The sequence below is a fragment of the Poecilia mexicana genome, unplaced genomic scaffold (genome assembly GCF_051168715.1).
Source record: "Poecilia mexicana isolate PSO_F unplaced genomic scaffold, ASM5116871v1 scaffold_18, whole genome shotgun sequence".
Taxonomy (NCBI): Eukaryota; Metazoa; Chordata; class Actinopteri; order Cyprinodontiformes; family Poeciliidae; genus Poecilia; species Poecilia mexicana.
Window position 1 is genome coordinate 28,160,644 of NW_028263387.1, and position 18,031 is coordinate 28,178,674.

At 46.6% G+C, this 18,031-nt stretch overlaps 1 protein-coding gene across 2 annotated transcripts in view; it reads left to right on the forward strand.

Moving 5' to 3' along the window:
• Window positions 1-1,348: 1,348 nt before the first annotated feature.
• Window positions 1,349-18,031, forward strand: part of kif1ca (kinesin family member 1C, a) — a 28,709-nt gene continuing 12,026 nt past the window's right edge. For both annotated transcript variants that reach the window (XM_088015567.1, XM_014974767.2), the window contains exons 1-11: window positions 1,349-1,949; window positions 13,392-13,519; window positions 14,821-14,897; window positions 15,029-15,107; window positions 15,191-15,291; window positions 15,362-15,427; window positions 15,504-15,682; window positions 17,198-17,309; window positions 17,490-17,567; window positions 17,642-17,707; window positions 17,789-17,867. In XM_088015567.1, the coding sequence (XP_087871693.1) occupies window positions 13,414-13,519; window positions 14,821-14,897; window positions 15,029-15,107; window positions 15,191-15,291; window positions 15,362-15,427; window positions 15,504-15,682; window positions 17,198-17,309; window positions 17,490-17,567; window positions 17,642-17,707; window positions 17,789-17,867 (943 nt within the window). In that variant the 5' untranslated portion in view covers window positions 1,349-1,949; window positions 13,392-13,413. The remainder of the gene's footprint in view (window positions 1,950-13,391; window positions 13,520-14,820; window positions 14,898-15,028; window positions 15,108-15,190; window positions 15,292-15,361; window positions 15,428-15,503; window positions 15,683-17,197; window positions 17,310-17,489; window positions 17,568-17,641; window positions 17,708-17,788; window positions 17,868-18,031) is intronic.

An 18,031-nucleotide genomic window follows, 5' to 3' on the forward strand; every position in this document is an offset into this window, starting at 1 on the left:
CACAGGTCAAAGGTCAATCTGATGAAAGATCATTGAAATTCCCCTCACATCATCACATCCAGAGGTTTACAGAAATAAAATCCAGATTAATAATGTCAGCGCAGTAATGTGTTGGTGACCAGCAGGGGGAGCTGCAGCCCCGTGAACTGAGGGAGTTTCAAACAAACTTCATCAGGAACCCAGACCCCGCCCCAAGGAGCTGCGAGGACCAATCAGCATGCAGCCCAGAGGGAGCTCACACAGAGGTCAAAGGTCAGGAGCAACAGCCTTTAAAATGAACGGGTAAAACTGAAATACGTTTTATTTGTTTTACAGCTGTGTGTGTGTGTGTGTGTGTGTTTCCTGACTTCCAGGTGTTTCCTGACCCCTCCCTCCCTTGTTTTCCACACACAGAACCGTCTCTGTGCTGCTGTCCTGACAGAAACAAAGAGAGGCAGATCATGTGACTGACTCTCTGGAGCTTTGATCCGGGTTTAGACCAGGTTCTGTTTACCAGGTTCTGCTCAGCTGGTTCTGTTCAGCTGGTTCTGGTTCACCTGGAGCTTCATGTCTCCTAGAGGAGAGCAGCCTGGAACAGGTCCTGGTCCTGGTTCTGGTTCTGGTCCAGTTCCTCTGTACCACCTGAGAACCGCCCAACCCCACCCTGATGTCACACACCGGGTGGCGGCCATCTTGATGTTCTCTGCCTGACAGATGCCCCACTCCATCAGTTTTCGTCATCCTATTAATGAATGAATGAATATACTTTTTTAATCCCCGGGGGAAAGTGACTTGTCAGCACAGCCACCCAAGAACAAAAACATGGTGCCTCAGCCTCAGACGGTACCTGAGTCCATAGGGGGCGCTGTTGTTTCTTTAGATGAGAAAAAAGAACAGGAGGTAAGAAGAGGGGAAAATACATAAAGCACCTCTCCAAAGGAGAGTAGATGGATTAGGGAGCAAGATAAGAAAAAGGCATCCGCTAAATAATTATTTTCATATAAAGGTAGCTTAAAAATGCTAGCTTCAGCACTTCATCCAAGATATTTTCATGTAAAAAATGCAAAATATTTCCACAAAGAATGAGATGGTGTCAAAAATATTCTAAGTGCTTTTTGCATGCCTTAAAACAAAATCCCTAGCTTCAGCCTTGTTACTGTGGTTCTGTAGAGCTCTACCAGATCACATGGTGGTGCGAGTCTGATGGGGAGGAATCTTCATCAGAGTGAGACCTCTGTCAGTGCAGCAGGTCTGGGAGTTAGCCCTCCGGAGGAGGAACCGGGAGGAGCGGGTCTGAAGCCGGGAGGAGAGGGGAGGAGCGGAGCCTGTAGCGGGGCGGAGCGGGTCTGTCGCGGGGCGGAGCGGGTCTGAAGCCGGGAGGAGCGGAGCCTGTAGCGGGGCGGAGCGGAGCCTGTCGCGGGGCGGAGCGGCCCGGCTCTCCGCTCCACGGGGACGCGCCTGCTCTCTCCTCACGCACTCACCGCCGCGCGGCCAGGCCACCGGCCAGCCTCTCAGCCTCTCTCCCCTCTGCTTCTCCTTCTCCTCAGTTCGGGCCCGGTTCTCCTTGACTCGCCCCCCTCCCGGTCAGACCGGACCGGACCCTCGGACCCCGGCCGGACCCGCTGACGGATCACCGACTTCCAGCCGCTTCTGTCCCGGGACCCGCCGTGATTCGCCGCCCGGCCTGCCTGGCTCCAGGTCCGGGCCTAACTTTCCCTCAGCCCGGCCCTCCGTCTTCCGGTCCCTCTGACGGCCTCCAGAACCGGACGGTGACGTCACCTGGGAAAAGTCGGCCCGGATCCTCCGTTAGATCCGGTTGGAGTGGGAATAAAGTTTTATTCTGAGCCGGACCCCCCGCCTGGCCGTCCCGGTACGACAGGCCCGAACCCAACCGGAACCAGAACCAGGATTGTTTACTTGTTTTGCTGCTGGAGGACAACATGAGGACCGAGTGAACCGACCCACGACAGGTGAGTTATCCTCCGGTCCGGGTCCAATCGAACCGGAACAAGTTAGAAATGATACCTTCAGGATCAATAATCAGAGATTTAGTGAACTCAGGTTCCATAATTAGATATTAATAATTATTTCTGTTCAGAATAAAGCAGAGAAAACATTTCAGAAAATATCATCATGCATCATTATTTATGTTTATTAGACACAAAATCAACATCCTGCAAACATTTTCATTAATTTCTCATAAATAAAAGTTTGATAGACAGAGGATGGCCCGGTTCTGATCCGATGTGTTGGATCCAGTCAGTCATGTTCTCTTGTTCTGACCCGGTTCTGACCCGGTTCTGACCCGGTTCTCCATCTTCCTCCTGAAAGCAGCTCCTGTTTGGCTGGTTGACAGTAATCTGCCTCTGATGGACGTTTTATGTTTTCTTATATGAAAAGCAGAAACTGATTCTGGTAAAATGTTTGTTTTTCTAGATTTTTTTAACCTTTTTATTATTTAAAAGACCTAAAAATCATAATAATGTTGTAAATAACAGACTTTAAATTCACCAGATCACCTGATTTAATGTTTCTATTCCTTTAGGATTGTTTTTTTTTTATTCCATTTCTGGAAACATTTTTCTCCAGAAATCAGATTTCCAAACTTTCTGGACTTTATTAATCATATTTCATGTGATTATTGGAAAATGAAGCAGCAGAATTTATTGATGAGACGTCGTCTCCACATTTTAAACCTCAGATGTTTGTGAATCAATATCGCCATGACGACATCAATCACTGTTATCAGAATATTGACATATTTCTGATATGATGCAGCCTGATCAGATTCAGCTTCTAGTTTTCACTTTTTAAATAAAGAAGGAAAACACGTTTGAAAAAGTTAAATTAAATATTTAAGAATCCTGAAGAAAATATTTATCAACTTTATATCAGTTCTGTGATGTAAATCAATATTTGTTGCTTCCTGTCAAACAGCAGGAAGCTTAGAAACAGGATGAGGTTTAATCTGCTGCTGCTGAGGACTGCCAGTCAGCTGGCTGAAACCAGGCTGATACAGATGGGAAATATTTCCACTCTAGTTGTTTGTTGGTTTCCTCCAGGGTCAGATCCTCTGGTCATGTATTAATATGTTTCTCAGCTGCAGCAGGAAAATGATTATTTTTCTGTTTTTAGTCGTTTATCATTTTAGATGTTTTACTGTAAAACTTTAGTGAAAATAATGTGAGATTAAAGTAAAACTGTAATCCAGTTCATCCAGCGATCAGAACCCGGTCAGAACCCAGAGCGCTGACCCGGTTCCTGTTCTGAAATCATGAAACATAACAGAATAATCTGTGATGAACTCAGAGCTCCAGCAGCTGGAATGTTGATGGAATCACATCCAGACTGATAAAGAACAGCTTGTTTCCTTCTGACAGCAACGCTGCGCTGTGATGTCATCAGTGATGTCATCTTCCTGCAGAATAATTCACTCACATCCAATCTGCAGATTTCTGTTCAGATGAGTTTTTTGGTGTGAGCTCTGCAGTCAGCTGCTTCCACTTAGCAACAACCGCAGAATGAGCTTCTGATCCATCTGCTGCGTCCCGCCTCACATTCCTGAGGTTTACTGAGGTTTACTGAGGTCTCACCGCTTCACCGTTTCTCTCTGGTTCTCTGAGGTTCTCTGAGGTTTCACCATTTCTCTGAGGTTCTCTTGCTGCAGAGAGCCAGGTGAATCTGGAAACCCTCGGCCAAACCGCAGTGTCTCCTCTTTCTCTGTTCCATCATCATGAGAAAGAAAGAAACTCAGAATGTGAGAACTGCCCTGCTTTCTGCCCCACCCTGCTTTCTGCCCCACCCTGGTTTCCCACTGGGACGTTTCCACTCAGGTGGGGTTTCATCACCTGCAGGATCAGGTGGATCACTCCAGATCACTCTGGATCAGAGCAGAGACAACAGATTTAATCCTGAATCCTGATCCGATTCTGGTTCTGGTTGCTGGTCCGATCACAGCCGGTACCGTCTGCTGTTCACCTGAGCAGCAGGTGAGGCTCCGATTCCCTCCAGGTCCGGACTCTGAGACTCGGAGCGTCTCTAAAGTTAGCCGGCAAATCTCAGCTGGCATCTCAGCTGTCCGAGTGTGTGTGTGTGTGTGTGTGTGTGTGTGTGTGTGTGTGTGTGTGTGTGTGTGTGTGTATTTATAGCTGCATGTTGTTTGGATTCTGTTCCAGTGTTATCAGGCAACAGCTCAATGCCTCTGACCAGACCTGACTGAGTGGGAGGACCAGTAGGAACTGGGAACCAGTCAGAACTGGGAACCAATCAGAACTGGGAACCAGTACGGTGAACTGGTCTCATCTTCAGACTCCCAGCCAGTAGAACAGACCAGAATCATATCTTCTCTAACTCGCTGTGGTTATTTTCTGATGTTTATTAGAAAAAGTTTCAAGTTTTCGCCTGGATTCTGCTGCAGTTTCCATGCCACTAGACGGCGCTGTTATTGTAGCATGACGTGGAAACATGGCTGCAGTTTTGACCCTTAGCTTCCAGCTCATTTATAAATCGGTACCCGATTAACAAAGTGCTGCTGTAACAAAGGATATTCCACATCAGACGTGTCAAACCGAACAGGCTAAGCGGCTCCTGTCGTTATCCGCCATGTTTTTACGTTTGTCTGTAAAGTGAAGAATAAATCCTGGAGCGTTTTGCACATGTTCATGGAGTCCTTCACACTCTGAGGGGGATGTTCCCACAACGGCCGTCGGATCTGGTTTCAAAACGGGCCGCTGATCAGTGGAGGCATGTAGCGTCTGGATCGCTACAGGTTAGCATTCGGCTTCCATTAGTGGGAAAAGGTTCGCTCTGTCAGGGAACGACTGGGAACGTCAGGGAACGACTGGGAACGTCAGGGAACGACTGGGAACGTCAGGGAACGACTGGGAATGTCAGGGAACATCAGGGAATGTTGGGTAATGTCAGAGAACGACTGGGAATGTCAGGGAACGACTGGGAACGTCAGGGAACGACTGGGAATGTCAGGGAACATCAGGGAATGTTGGGTAATGTCAGAGAACGACTGGGAACGTCAGGGAACGACTGGGAACGTCAGGGAACGACTGGGAATGTCAGGGAACATCAGGGAATGTTGGGTAATGTCAGAGAACGACTGGGAATGTCAGGGAACGACTGGGAACATCAGGGAACGTTGGGTAATGTCAGGGAACGACTGGGAATGTTGGCTCACTTCAGACCTGCTGACGGTCCTGCAGCCAGAGATTCACCAATCAGATTCAAACCCAGTTCACACCTTAAACTGGCGTCTGACTCTAGACAAACCAGACTCACTGAAACGTTTGTTCTAATTTATTGAAATAATAAATTACTAACACAAACTGTAAAAACAAAACATAAATAGTTTTATTTTTAGGACTCTTTGGGTTTGTTTTCTTATTTGGGCTGTCAAATTTGCTTTTGAGTAAAAGTCTGTACATTTTGTTTTTGTAGATAAATGAAGAAATTAAAAAAAATTTGTACCACACAACATCCTTCAGAGGGCCACAAATGGGCCCCGAGCCGCATGTTGGACACCGCTGACCTGGAGCTTTAGCTTAGCGCTGGACTTCCAGCTGCTGTCATTAGAACATCAAGCAGAGGCTTGTCCAGCCTTCCTGTTCTCTGCTGGAACGTCCTGCTCTCTCTCGCTCTCCTGCAGCCTGAATGAACAGGTGCTGGTTGAAACCAGTTTGTTGAAACCAGTTTGTTGAAACCAGTTTCAGTTTGATTGTCTTCACTGCTAAACGTCCAGACGTTCTCTGGGATCTCCAGCAGATCAGCTGAACTCAACGCTGTGGTTTCCTGCTGCACACGAAGGCAACACGGTGTCCCGTAAGCAGAGACACAGAGCTGGGACTGGGACCAGCAGACTGGGACCAGCAGACTGGGAACAGCAGACTGGCACTGGGTAGAGACTCGCTGCAGCAGTCTGGGTGTTGCAGCGCGGCATCTATCTTTAGCTGTGTGTGTGTGTGTGTGTGTGTGTGTGTGTGTGTGTGTGTGTGTGTGTGTGTGTGTGTGTGTGTGAGGCATGAAGACCGTTCATTATCACATTCCTGCAGAAGCCTGAGCATGAGAACCGGCCGGTTCTGTTAGAACAAGAACCGAGCCGAGACCAGAACCGGTACTGGTTCTGGTCTGAATCTGATGTCAGATTAATGCTCATTAATGGATCAGATTATAATTTAATCCAGCTATTCATCATCACCTCAAAACTTTGTGTTTGGTTCTGACCCATTTGTTTTGGTTCTGATCCAGTTTGGACCAGCTGCCGGAGCAGAAATGTTACTAATTATGACATCAGATAACTGCTGCTGGATTATACCTGCTGGATTATACCTGCTTTTCTACTTTTAGCTCATTCACTAATTAAAGACTGGCAAACAGATGATCATCTATAAAATAAGTCAATTAGATCAAATATAATAATAATAAACATATTAAACATCATTTAGGACAAACAGAACAAAACCAAATGGGGTCAATAAACTAATGAAACTGTTTAACATGTATGGATTAGGATTTTCTTCTATAATCTCAGCAGTTACTCCCAGATCTGCATTATTTTACTTTTTTTAATATTCCTTGTTTTGATTAAGCTTCAATGTTTTGTGTAGAAAGAACAGGAGAAATAAAACAGTAGAAAATAACCTATAATCTCTGAGATGCAGAAAACATGTTTATTTACAGTAAAGTAACTGGAGTTATGATAAATGAGGATGGCTCTCCAGGCCCTCAGTTCATGTGCTGCAGGATAAAACGCTCCGTTTGGTTCCTGCCAACCAAACGACCAAAACAGCCAAAAATGATGATTCAGCAAAACGACAGAAGAAACGTCAAACAAACAAAAAACATTTTACATTTCTATAAGATGAAGAATGTAAACAATCAGCTGGATTCACGCTAAAGAGGACCAAACCTTAAGCTTCCCTCAGTCTGGCGCTGGTTCTGCTCAGACCGGGTCTCTGGGTCTCGGGTCCAAACCAGTTCCTCCTTGGTCCTGATCTGAATCTGGGTCCACAGGTCAGAATGCAGACGGACCGGAAACGAGAACAGTTTCCACCAAGTCAGAGCAGAGAGACGCTGACCTCACCTCCACCCTGAGGTCACCTCCACCCTGAGGTCACCTCCACCCTGAGGTCACCTCCACCATCACTCAGACACCTGGAGCCTAAAGCCTGCTGATAAATACCATGGTGCTATAGCCATTGGTATTTAGCATAAGCTAATGCTATGGTGCTATAGCCATTAGCATTAGCTTATGCTAAATACCATGGTGCTGTAGCCATTAGCATTAGCTTATGCTAAATACCATGGTGGTATAGCCATTAGCATTAGCTTATTCTAAATGCCTTATTGACATTGAGCTCTACCAGAACTGGGATGTTTGATTAGTGCTTCAGGGTTAGCACAGCTAGCTGTTTAGCTAGCGCTGCCCAGCATTGACTTCTAGTCTAAAATCAGGGGTTTCCTCTCCAGTCTGTAAAGTTTGCAGCAACAAACTGCAGGCGGCCTGGTTGCTACATCCTGTAGCTCAGTGTTTCCCAGCTCTGGTCCTCCAGGCACCAGGTGTTTTCTGCTCCAGGTATTTCAGTTGACTAGTGGTCAGTGAACTGCAGTCAGCTGAATGAGGCGTATTAAAGCAGGAGCCTGGAGGACCAGCTTAGGAAACACTGAAACATCTGATCCCTGAGAAGCTGCTGGTTCTCCACCTGGATCCGCCCAGAACCTGGACGAGGTCGGCTCAGGTTCAGATCTAATCAGCTCATCATAGAGCCATAAACCTTCATATCAGCTGCAGGTCATGTGGTGGCAGCGTAAAGCAGAGCGCCGGCGAATCAAAGCAGCTCTGATGTCTCTGATCTGCTGCTCAGGAGGATTCAGACGAGATAAGCAGCCTTACAGAGGAGAAACAGATTTCACTCAGGGAAACGGGGCATCAACGGGTTTCCTGCTGGTCAGAGAGAACCTGCAGCTCCTCTCTGGTTCCAGTAAAAACGGCTGAGAGGGCAGAAAAAAGCTATAGAGCAGTTCATTTAGCTCAGACACTGAGGAAGGAAACAGCAGGCTGCAGTTCAGCTGATGGGCTCAGGCTGGAGAAACAGTTCCTGCTGTGGTTGGGTCTGGTGTAGTTCCTGGTGTGGTTGGGTCTGTAGTTCCTGCTGTGGTTGGGTCTGGTGTAGTTCCTGCTGTGTTTGGGTCTGGTGTAGTTCCTGCTGTGGTTGGGTCTGTAGTTCCTGCTGTGTTTGGTTGGGTCTGGTGTAGTTCCTGCTGTGCTTAGGTCTGGTGTAGTTCCTGCTGTGTTTGGTTGGGTCTGGTGTAGTTCCTGCTGTGGTTGGGTCTGTAGTTCCTGCTGTGTTTGGTTGGGTCTGGTGTAGTTCCTGCTGTGCTTAGGTCTGGTGTAGTTCCTGCTGTGTTTGGTTGGGTCTGGTGTAGTTCCTGCTGTGTTTAGGTCTGGTGTAGTTCCTGCTGTGTTTGGGTCTGGTGTAGTTCCTGCTGTGGTTGGTTGGGTCTGGTGTAGTTCCTGCTGTGTATAGGTCTGGTGTAGTTCCTGCTGTGTTTGGGTCTGGTGTAGTTCCTGCTGTGGTTGGTTGGGTCTGGTGTAGTTCCTGCTGTGTTTAGGTCTGGTGTAGTTCCTGCTGTGTTTGGGTCTGGTGTAGTTCCTGCTGTGGTTGGTTGGGTCTGGTGTAGTTCCTGCTGTGGTTGGTTGGGTCTGGTGTAGTTCCTGCTGTGTTTGGTTGGGTCTGGTGTAGTTCCTGCTGTGGTTGGTGGGTCTGGTGTAGTTCCTGCTGTGGTTGGTGGGTCTGGTGTAGTTCCTGCTGTGGTTGGGTCTGGTGTAGTTCCTGCTGTGGTTGGGTCTGGTGTAGTTCCTGCTGTGTTTGGGTCTGGTGTAGTTCCTGGCAGCATGCAGGAATCTGATTGGCCACCGTCTTAAATCTCTGAGCCGCCACAACAACGAGGAGCACGACTGGAACGTTTCCCTAGAAGCTGCTGCCTCCAGTCTGAACAGCTGATGACTGCAGTGGTTGAACTGGGCCGACCAGTTCAGCTGCTGGGAGCTGCAGCGGTGTGTGTGTGTGTGTGTGTGTGTGGATGCCTGGGGGATGAAGTCAGCGCTGGGTCTGCTTGCTCACCTAAACACACTCACAATGAGGCCGGTATCTGCGTCCACCATCTTGTCTGTGTTCCTGCTGTGGGCCGTGTTGACAGAGCAAACACGCTCTGTGGACGGACCGTTAGCGCTGCTAGCACCATTAGCGCAGTTAGCGCTGCTAATGCAGTTAGCGCCGTGTCAGCAGAAACATCCCCAGAGGGAATTTTGCTCCGGTGTTCCGGGAATCTGATCCCAGATCCGCTCTCTGCTCTGGTTTCTGAAGCGCCAACATCGGGTGCAACATAGATTAATGTCCTGCTGAAACACACAGAGAAAGTATTCACACCCTCCCAGACTTGTTGCCTCAGTGCTTCAGATCAAACTGACCTCAACTCAAAGTGAAGATAAAAACAGACAGCAGATATTTTGGGCATTAATTAACCAACCTGGTCAGTGTTTATGATTACTGATAATGAATCTGTGGAGGATTATTGATCTGACAGTTTATCAACGTGATTTAACCATTGATCAGAGGATTAAACTGTTCTGCTGTAAAGCTTCTTCTGGTCCGAATGCAACAGATTCATCTGTAATAATTAAACATATACAACAGACAGCAACAGTTTATTTATTAATATGTTTAATTTAGTTATCTATATATTTATTCTATATGAAGTTATAACCAAAGTGTGAATAAAAGTACAAGAGCAAGTAATCAGGCACAGAAAAATAAATATCTGTAATGTTTCCCCCGACCTGTGCGTGTCGCTCCGTAATGTTTCCCCCGACCTGTGCGTGTCGCTCCGTAATGTTTCCCCCGACCTGTGCGTGTCGCTCTGTAATGTTTCCCCCGACCTGTGCGTGTCGCTCCGTAATGTTTCCCCCGACCTGTGTGTCGCTCTGTAATGTTTCCCCTGACCTGTGTGTGTCGCTCCGTAATGTTTCCCCTGACCTGTGTGTGTCGCTCCGTAATGTTTCCCCCGACCTGTGTGTGTCGCTCTGTAATGTTTCCCCCGACCTGTGTGTGTCGCTCTGTAATGTTTCCCCTGACCTGTGTGTGTCGCTCCGTAATGTTTCCCCTGACCTGTGCGTGTCGCTCTGTAATGAGTCCTACCTGGTTGGACATTAACACATTTAGTTCCTCTAACTGATGTCTGTTCTCACTGCTGGATCTCATGTTTGAATCAGTTCCGTGTTTTCTGACGGACCAAACCTCCAGCTGCTGTCAGGTCATGATAATAAATGTTACTGGACGATAAGTCGCCCCAGAAGTTATTATGATAAACAATAATATTATTGCTTTGAGGCCATTTTTAAGTAATATAATAATGGCATAAATAATACAATAACACCTTATCAAATGTCAATAAACTTTAAAGAAAAATTAACATTGCAACTGGAAGACATTTTAAACATATAAAATAAAAAAAGAAACAACAAATTTAAGTATCTGTAAATAAAATTATCCTTCAGACAAAAATGTCTGGTTGAGACCAAAACACCAAACTGAAACGTTTATATCCAGTTTTTGGTAGAAAAAGAAAAATTATAAATCATGCAAATGGGAATTATTGAGTTTGCTTTAATTTATTGTTTAAATTATTATTTATTGTGACAGGCCTAGTGCTGATTGAAACATCCGAGCCTGTGTGTGTGTGTGTGTGTGTGTGTGTGTGTGTGTGTGTGTGTGTGTGTGTGTGTGTGTGTGTGTGTGTGTGTGTGTGTGTGTGTGTGTGTTTTCTCAGGTCTCTTCCAGAGAAACCCGCTCCCTATCCAAACTGACTGTTACCATAGCAACACATCACTCAGTCTGCTACCGTGGAAATGAAATCAAAAGTAGAAGAAATTAAATTTGCCCCAAGAATGTAGATCTACCAGATTACAGAGATCTGACTGCAGCAGCAGCAACCAGCAGCAACCAGCAACTCTGCTTCTGCTCACCATCAGATGGCTCAACTGTTGGTCAGAGGAACTGATGATTAGAGACGATCGACCTGCTGCTGCTGGTTGCTGGTTGCTGCTGCTGGTTGCTCCATCTGGGCCGACCACCTGCTTCATTTGGACATGTTTGCATGCTGGGTATGTTGCTCTCCTCCGTCACTGCAGCTGTAATCAGAGACAATCATTTTATATGGACTCTATGTTACCATGGTGATGAACTCAGACACACTGGCTGCTCCACTCAGTGTTTCCTGCTCCACTCTGTGTTTTCTGGTACGAGCCACTTTGTTTCTGCTGAATAAGCACCATTTTGTTTCTTTAATTAATAATTTTTAGTAATTATCAATATTTACTTGTTGTTTTTAACGTGTTCAGCAGTTTGGAGATCAGAATTGTTGTCTGATTGAAACCAACAGATTTACTTTCATAAGTGAAGCGTTACAGCTTCACCATGATGCTTCACTTGATCAATATATGAAACTTTATTAGAAAAGCTTTCAGATGAAATGGCAACAGACAGAAAGAGAGAAAAGTAGGAAAAGGTTTAAAGGAACAGAAACTGACCCCTTTAATCTGCTGCTACAGAAAAAACTGACATCTCGTTATGATTAGCTGAGTTTCCATCATTTTTATGCTCATTTGAAGTAATGAATTAGAAATGGTTGTATAAGTTTTTCCTCTGGCCTGAGGTGGATTTAGAGTCAACGCTCTAAAGAAGTAGACAGGAAAACGTTTGGTGAATAATTTCTGACGTAGCGAACGTTCCCATCCACTGCTGGCTCTGTGCCTTACCAGAGGAACCAAACTGAAACAATTTAGAGTCCAGACCTGGAGGGGAGGACTCTCTGCTCCACATCAGTCTACAACCTTCACTTCCTGTTTATTCCAGCCTTACATAATGAGAACATCTGACAAAATGACACTGACCCACATTTTAAAAGTTTGCAAAATTAGCATGACATCTGGATGGAATCGTAGCTTATTTATTTCCTGTTAAACAGTTCTTAGCGTGCTACATTAGCGATTAGCATGACTAGCATCACTAAAGCAACAGCCTATGAATGCCTAACTCTCAGATTCCTAAAAGGTGTTAACGTTTCTAAATCCTGAGTTTTCAGGTTGAACGCTCAGAGTGAGTGACTTCCTGTTATCAGCTCAAATGTTCGCTCTCTCTCATAGCCTGAATGAACAGCATCAAACTCCAGTTTGAAAACCATCAGGGAGTGTTTCAAGGTCAGAGGTCATCAGGTTGGTCAGACTGGAAACCAGCTGATCCCACCAGTGAATGCTGGTTCTTCTCTAGCAGAAACTCAGAACTGATCCAAAACAGGATTAACAAAGATCAAACCAAAATTAAAAAGCTATAAAAAAAATCCAAGTTCACCTTCTGAAAACAGATACAGCAGTTTAAAGGGACAGGACTCCAATTTTTACACCAGTAATCTAATTTTATTTTCTTTAACCAAGTTCAAAGTATTCCAAACACAAAGAACAACAATCCTCAAGTTAGTTCTTTAGTTCTTTAATCATTTCCTTTTGTGTGACTGTTTTTCATTTCTGCACATGCTCAGTTGGTGCTAATGAAGGCAGGAGTGTTTGTCATGTTAGCATTAGCATTCCAACGCTAATGCTTAGTAGTCTGAAAGCTACTCTAAAGTGTAGAGTAGCTTTAGAGTTGGTTTTGTGTTTGGTTCAAAGAGAAGTGAAGGAGTGAGACATCTCCTGTTTAGAGGATCTCAGCACAGGCCAATGTAACGCTCAGATTTATATTAATCAGATTTATATTCATCAGAAAGGCCGTTTAAAGGGGAGGTCAAATGTTCCTCCAGAGCCGATCAATAATCAATATCAGAGCCGCCCCCGACAGGAGAACAGCTGGCTGCGTGTCCAACGTCCTGAAGTGGACAGAGACACAGAGACAGAGAACCGAGGTGAAAGGCGGTTTCCACGGCGACGTAACAGAGAGCAGGAATGTAAAGAAAGAAAAAATGGAAACATGGAGGAGGAGTTCAGGAGGAGGAATGAAGAAAACAGAGAGAGAAAGACAAAAAGAGAGAGAGAGAAAGAGGATCTGACAGGAAAAGGAGAGAAAAAACTGAGAAGAGGAACAAGGATGAAAGAATCAGTCTGAACAGAAAAGAGAGAGATGGAAATATAACAGCTTAGTTTAGGAAGAAGGAAAACAAGATGAGGAGAAAATGAATGAAAGAGGTAAAGAGAAGGAAAGAATGTGGGAGGAGGAAAAGTTCAGCCTGGAAAAATAGGAGGAGAGAAGAAGGAGGGCTGGAAACAGCCAGGATTACAGAGAAGAGAAGAAGAAGAAAGCAGGTCAAAGGTCAAAGGTCAGAACAAGCTGCTGACTCTGATTGGCTGTCTGCAGGAGGAGTGGGCGGAGCTAAACCATGGCGGGCGCCTCGGTGAAGGTGGCGGTGCGAGTCCGGCCGTTCAACTCCAGAGAGCTGGGACGCAACGCCAAGAGTGTGATCCAGATGCAGGGGAACAGCACCTGTAAGACACACACACACACACACACACACACTGTAACACACACACACACACACTCTGTTCCTGGCCTTATTAGGTCTGTCCCACAGCTCCCAGTTGCTCCATCTGGACTGGAGATGAAATGAGTTTCGGTTAAAACCTGATCCGTTTGGATTCAATCTGAGCTTCCAGCCTTTAAAACACAACATTAATAATTAATGTAATTATTGACCAATAGCAGCACACTTCATCAGAGCATCGTTTAAAACGTGTTTGTACCTTTTACAGTGTTGGTTATAACTTTCTTTATGCTGGTCTTTAAATATTTCTTTATATTTCTAGTATGAAGCTGTTGGTTTGAGGCAGAAGGAAACATGAAATACGTTACTAATATAAATCTGAAAAGTGTGGTGTGAATATAAACTACCAATTACTATTCATACAGATTATATTCAGCTTCTTTGTTTCATGTTATTTTAAACAGGAGTTTGTGGGATTTATGGTTAAATAAAATATTTGTATTAGTATTTTTTTTACAATTCACAGTTTTGTCTTTAAATATATATTAACATGAATACAATGTAACAAATGAATAAAATGAGACATAAAATAATGTTTTTTCAGAGAGTAAAAATTTGTTCATTATGATGAAATTAGCATTTTATGAGAATAATTTGTTCATAGCTTTATTAGAATATGGTATTAAAACGCCTCTGCTGTACCTCTTGACCCCTGAAAGGGTTTAATATGCCTCTTATATCTCTAATAAATGTAAAAACTATTGATTATTAGCTTATGATGAAGAGTGAAGACTGACTCAGTTAGCTGCAGGCTAACGTTTCCCATTGATTCCAATGAGGAATGCTAGCCGGTTGACACAAACCTTAGCAGACTCAGGTCGTCATGTGACCTCCTGACCTGCTGCTGATAAACCGACGCTCTCAGTGGATATTAATATACGACACTGCAGCAGGTTGTTTTTAGGTCCCAACACACACACACACACACACACACACACACACACACACACACACACACACACACACACACACACACAGAGCTGCTCATCTGTTCTGGGAATGCTGGCTGCTCCACCTGCAGGTCAGCAGCTGTAGGGTGTGACGCTCCGGCTAACTCTGGCTAGCTCTAAGTACTGCTACTATCTGGTTAACTACGGCCGACCCTGACTAACCCTAACTAGTTCTGACTAACCCTGACTAGTTCTGACTAACCCTGACTAGTTCTGACCGTGTGTCAGACCAGTCGGACGTCCTCATCCTGAAACCGTCTCTGACCTCCTGTCTTCATGTTCTCTCTGCTTCCAGGCATCTCTAACCCCAAACAGCCCAAAGATGGAGCCAAGACCTTCACATTCGACTATTCCTACTGGTCACACACCACGGTAACAACACACACACACACACACACACACACACACACACACACACACACACACACACACACACACACACACACACACACACACACACTGAGCCCTGGCAGCAACAGCAGCTTGTGTTTGTGTTCCTGCAGCCTGAAGATGAGAACTTTGCGTCTCAGAAGCAGGTGTACAAGGACATCGGGGAGGAGATGCTGCTGCACGCCTTCGAAGGTGAGACGCAGCAGATGCTCCTCCAGCGGGTTCTGTCGGGTCGGGTTGAGCGGTTCTGATCCGGTGTGGTTGGTGTCTTCCAGGATACAATGTGTGCATATTTGCTTACGGTCAGACCGGAGCGGGAAAAAGCTACACCATGATGGGAAAGCAGGAGCCGGGGCAGGAGGGGATCATCCCCCAGGTTGGTGTCCTCTGCATGTGTCCCAGAACCGGGTCCACTCTGTCTGAGCCCGATGTGTCTCTGCCCTCAGCTGTGTGAGGACCTGTTCCAGAGGACGGGTCAGAACTCGGACCCAGACCTGACCTACTCAGCGGAGGTAAACGCCGTCTCCGTCCCCTTCCCGCTCTCCCTGAACGGACTCTGACCGGTCCCACGCCTCGTCCCGCCTGCAGGTGTCCTACATGGAGATCTACTGTGAGCGGGTCCGGGATCTGCTCAACCCGACGTCACAGGGATCCCTGCGGGTCCGGGAGCATCCCATCCTGGGCCCGTACGTGGAGGACCTGTCCAAACTGGCCGTGACCGGATTCACCGACATCCGGGAGCTGATGGACGAAGGCAACAAAGCCCGGTCAGTCGGAGCGGGACCTCTGTGGGCCAGGACCTTCTGGACCCGGCTGGAACAGAGCCGGAGTTCAGTCAGACCGCGTCCGGGACGTCCAACAGGACGACAGAAACCAAATTAAAACCTGGTAGCTAGCTGAAGCATTAGCTGCCCTGAACGTAAACATTAGCTCTGCTAATGCTCTGCTACACCAACAGGTTATTTAGCTAAGGCTACAACAACATGGTGTTTAGTGAACGCTAATGCTAATGCTAATACAATGTGGACTTTGACTGGACCATTGATGCAACTGGATTTTCCTCCCTCCAGTAGATTAGAAGGACAGTATCGATGTGTTTGGGTCACATCGACTCTGCCTGACAGCTGGTATGAAGTGTTTGTGCCGCTGTGCATTCTGGGTATTTTTACTCATTATAATTATCCTGCTATGACCTTTAACCTGCTAGCTAAAACCTGTAGAGTCTAAAACCAGAGACTGTTTGGTTTCTGGTCATTTCTCTGAGCTTCAGGCTCTGATCTGGGATGCCGTCTACTGGGAGCACTGGGAATACTGGGAATACTGGGAACACTGGGAATACTGGGAACACTGGGAATACTGGGAGCACTGGGAATACTGGGAACACTAGGAACACTGGGAATACTGGGAACACTAGGAGCGCTGGGAATACTGGGAACACAGGGAACACTGGGAGCACTGGGAACACTGGGAATACTGGGAACACTGGGAATACTGGGAACACAGGGAACACTGGGAGCACTGGGAACACTGGGAACACTGGGAACACTAGGAGCACTGGGAGCACTGGGAACACTAGGAGCGCTGGGAACACTGGGAATACTGGGAATACTAGGAACACTGGGAATACTAGGAGCACTGGGAACACTAGGAGCACTGGGAACACTAGGAGCACTGGGAACACTGGGAACACTGGGAACACTAGGAGCACTGGGAACACTGGGAGCACTGGGAGCACTGGGTACACTGGGAACACTGGGAGCACTGGGTACACTGGGAACACTGGGAGCACTGGGTACACTGGGAACACTGGGAGCACTGGGTACACTGGGAACACTGGGAGCACTGGGTACACTGGGAACACTGGGAGCACTGGGTACACTGGGAACACTGGGAGCACTGGGTACACTGGGAACACTGGGAGCACTGGGTACACTGGGAACACTGGGAGCACTGGGTACACTGGGAACACTGGGAGCACTGGGTACACTGGGAACACTGGGAGCACTGGGTACACTGGGAACACTGGGAGCACTGGGTACACTGGGAACACTGGGAGCACTGGGTACACTGGGAACACTGGGAGCACTGGGTACACTGGGAACACTGGTCACCAGCTGGGATCTTTTCTTCTGAGTTTATCCTTTAGATATGAAATTAGTTTTTCCATGACTGGCGATGAGCCTGAAATGCAGAAACGGATCAGCAGAAGATGATTTTCTCTCTCTGATCGGCTCTGAAACCACCTGATTGATTATCAGTAATGTATTGATTACTGATTGCAGGACGGTCGCTGCCACCAACATGAACGAGACGTCGTCCAGGTCGCACGCCGTCTTCACCATCGTCTTCACCCAGAGGCGCAGAGACCAGATGACCAGCCTGGACACAGAGAAGGTGGGTTGGTCCGGTTGGTCCAGTCCATCAGTCCTGTCTGGTCCGGTCCGGTCCGGTTGGTCCAGTCCATCGGTCCTGTCTGGTCCGGTCCTGTCCGGTCCGGTCCAGTCCGGTCCTGTCTGGTCCAGTCCTGTCGGGTCCGGTCCGCTCGCTCCGCTTCACCGCCTTCTGTCTCTGCAGGTCAGCAAGATCAGCCTGGTGGACCTGGCTGGCAGCGAGCGCGCAGACTCCTCGGGGGCAAAGGGCACCCGGCTCAAGGTCAGAGGTCACACGTGGGCCACAGCCGGTCTGTTTTTATCCCGGTTCGCTCATGTCTGCTGTGGTTTTCACAGGAAGGAGCAAACATCAACAAATCTCTGACCACGTTGGGAAAAGTGATATCAGCGCTGGCAGAAATGGTAAATTAATGTTAATTAAAACAATTAAAATCATTTTAATGTTTTAATGTGGAAAACTGACAGCTTCCTGTTTGTCTGCAGCAAAGCAACAAGAAGAGGAAAAGTGACTTTATCCCCTACAGAGACTCTGTTCTCACCTGGCTGCTGAAGGAGAATCTGGGTGAGGGTCAAAGGTCGTCATCTATAGTCAATTAATTGAATTGATTACATCAGAATCGCTGGCAGAGACATTCAGACAGTTTAATCACATCATCAGGAGATCCTGTTTATTAATCCTGTTATGAATCTAATGAATAACTAATAATACGGATCAATAACAGATTT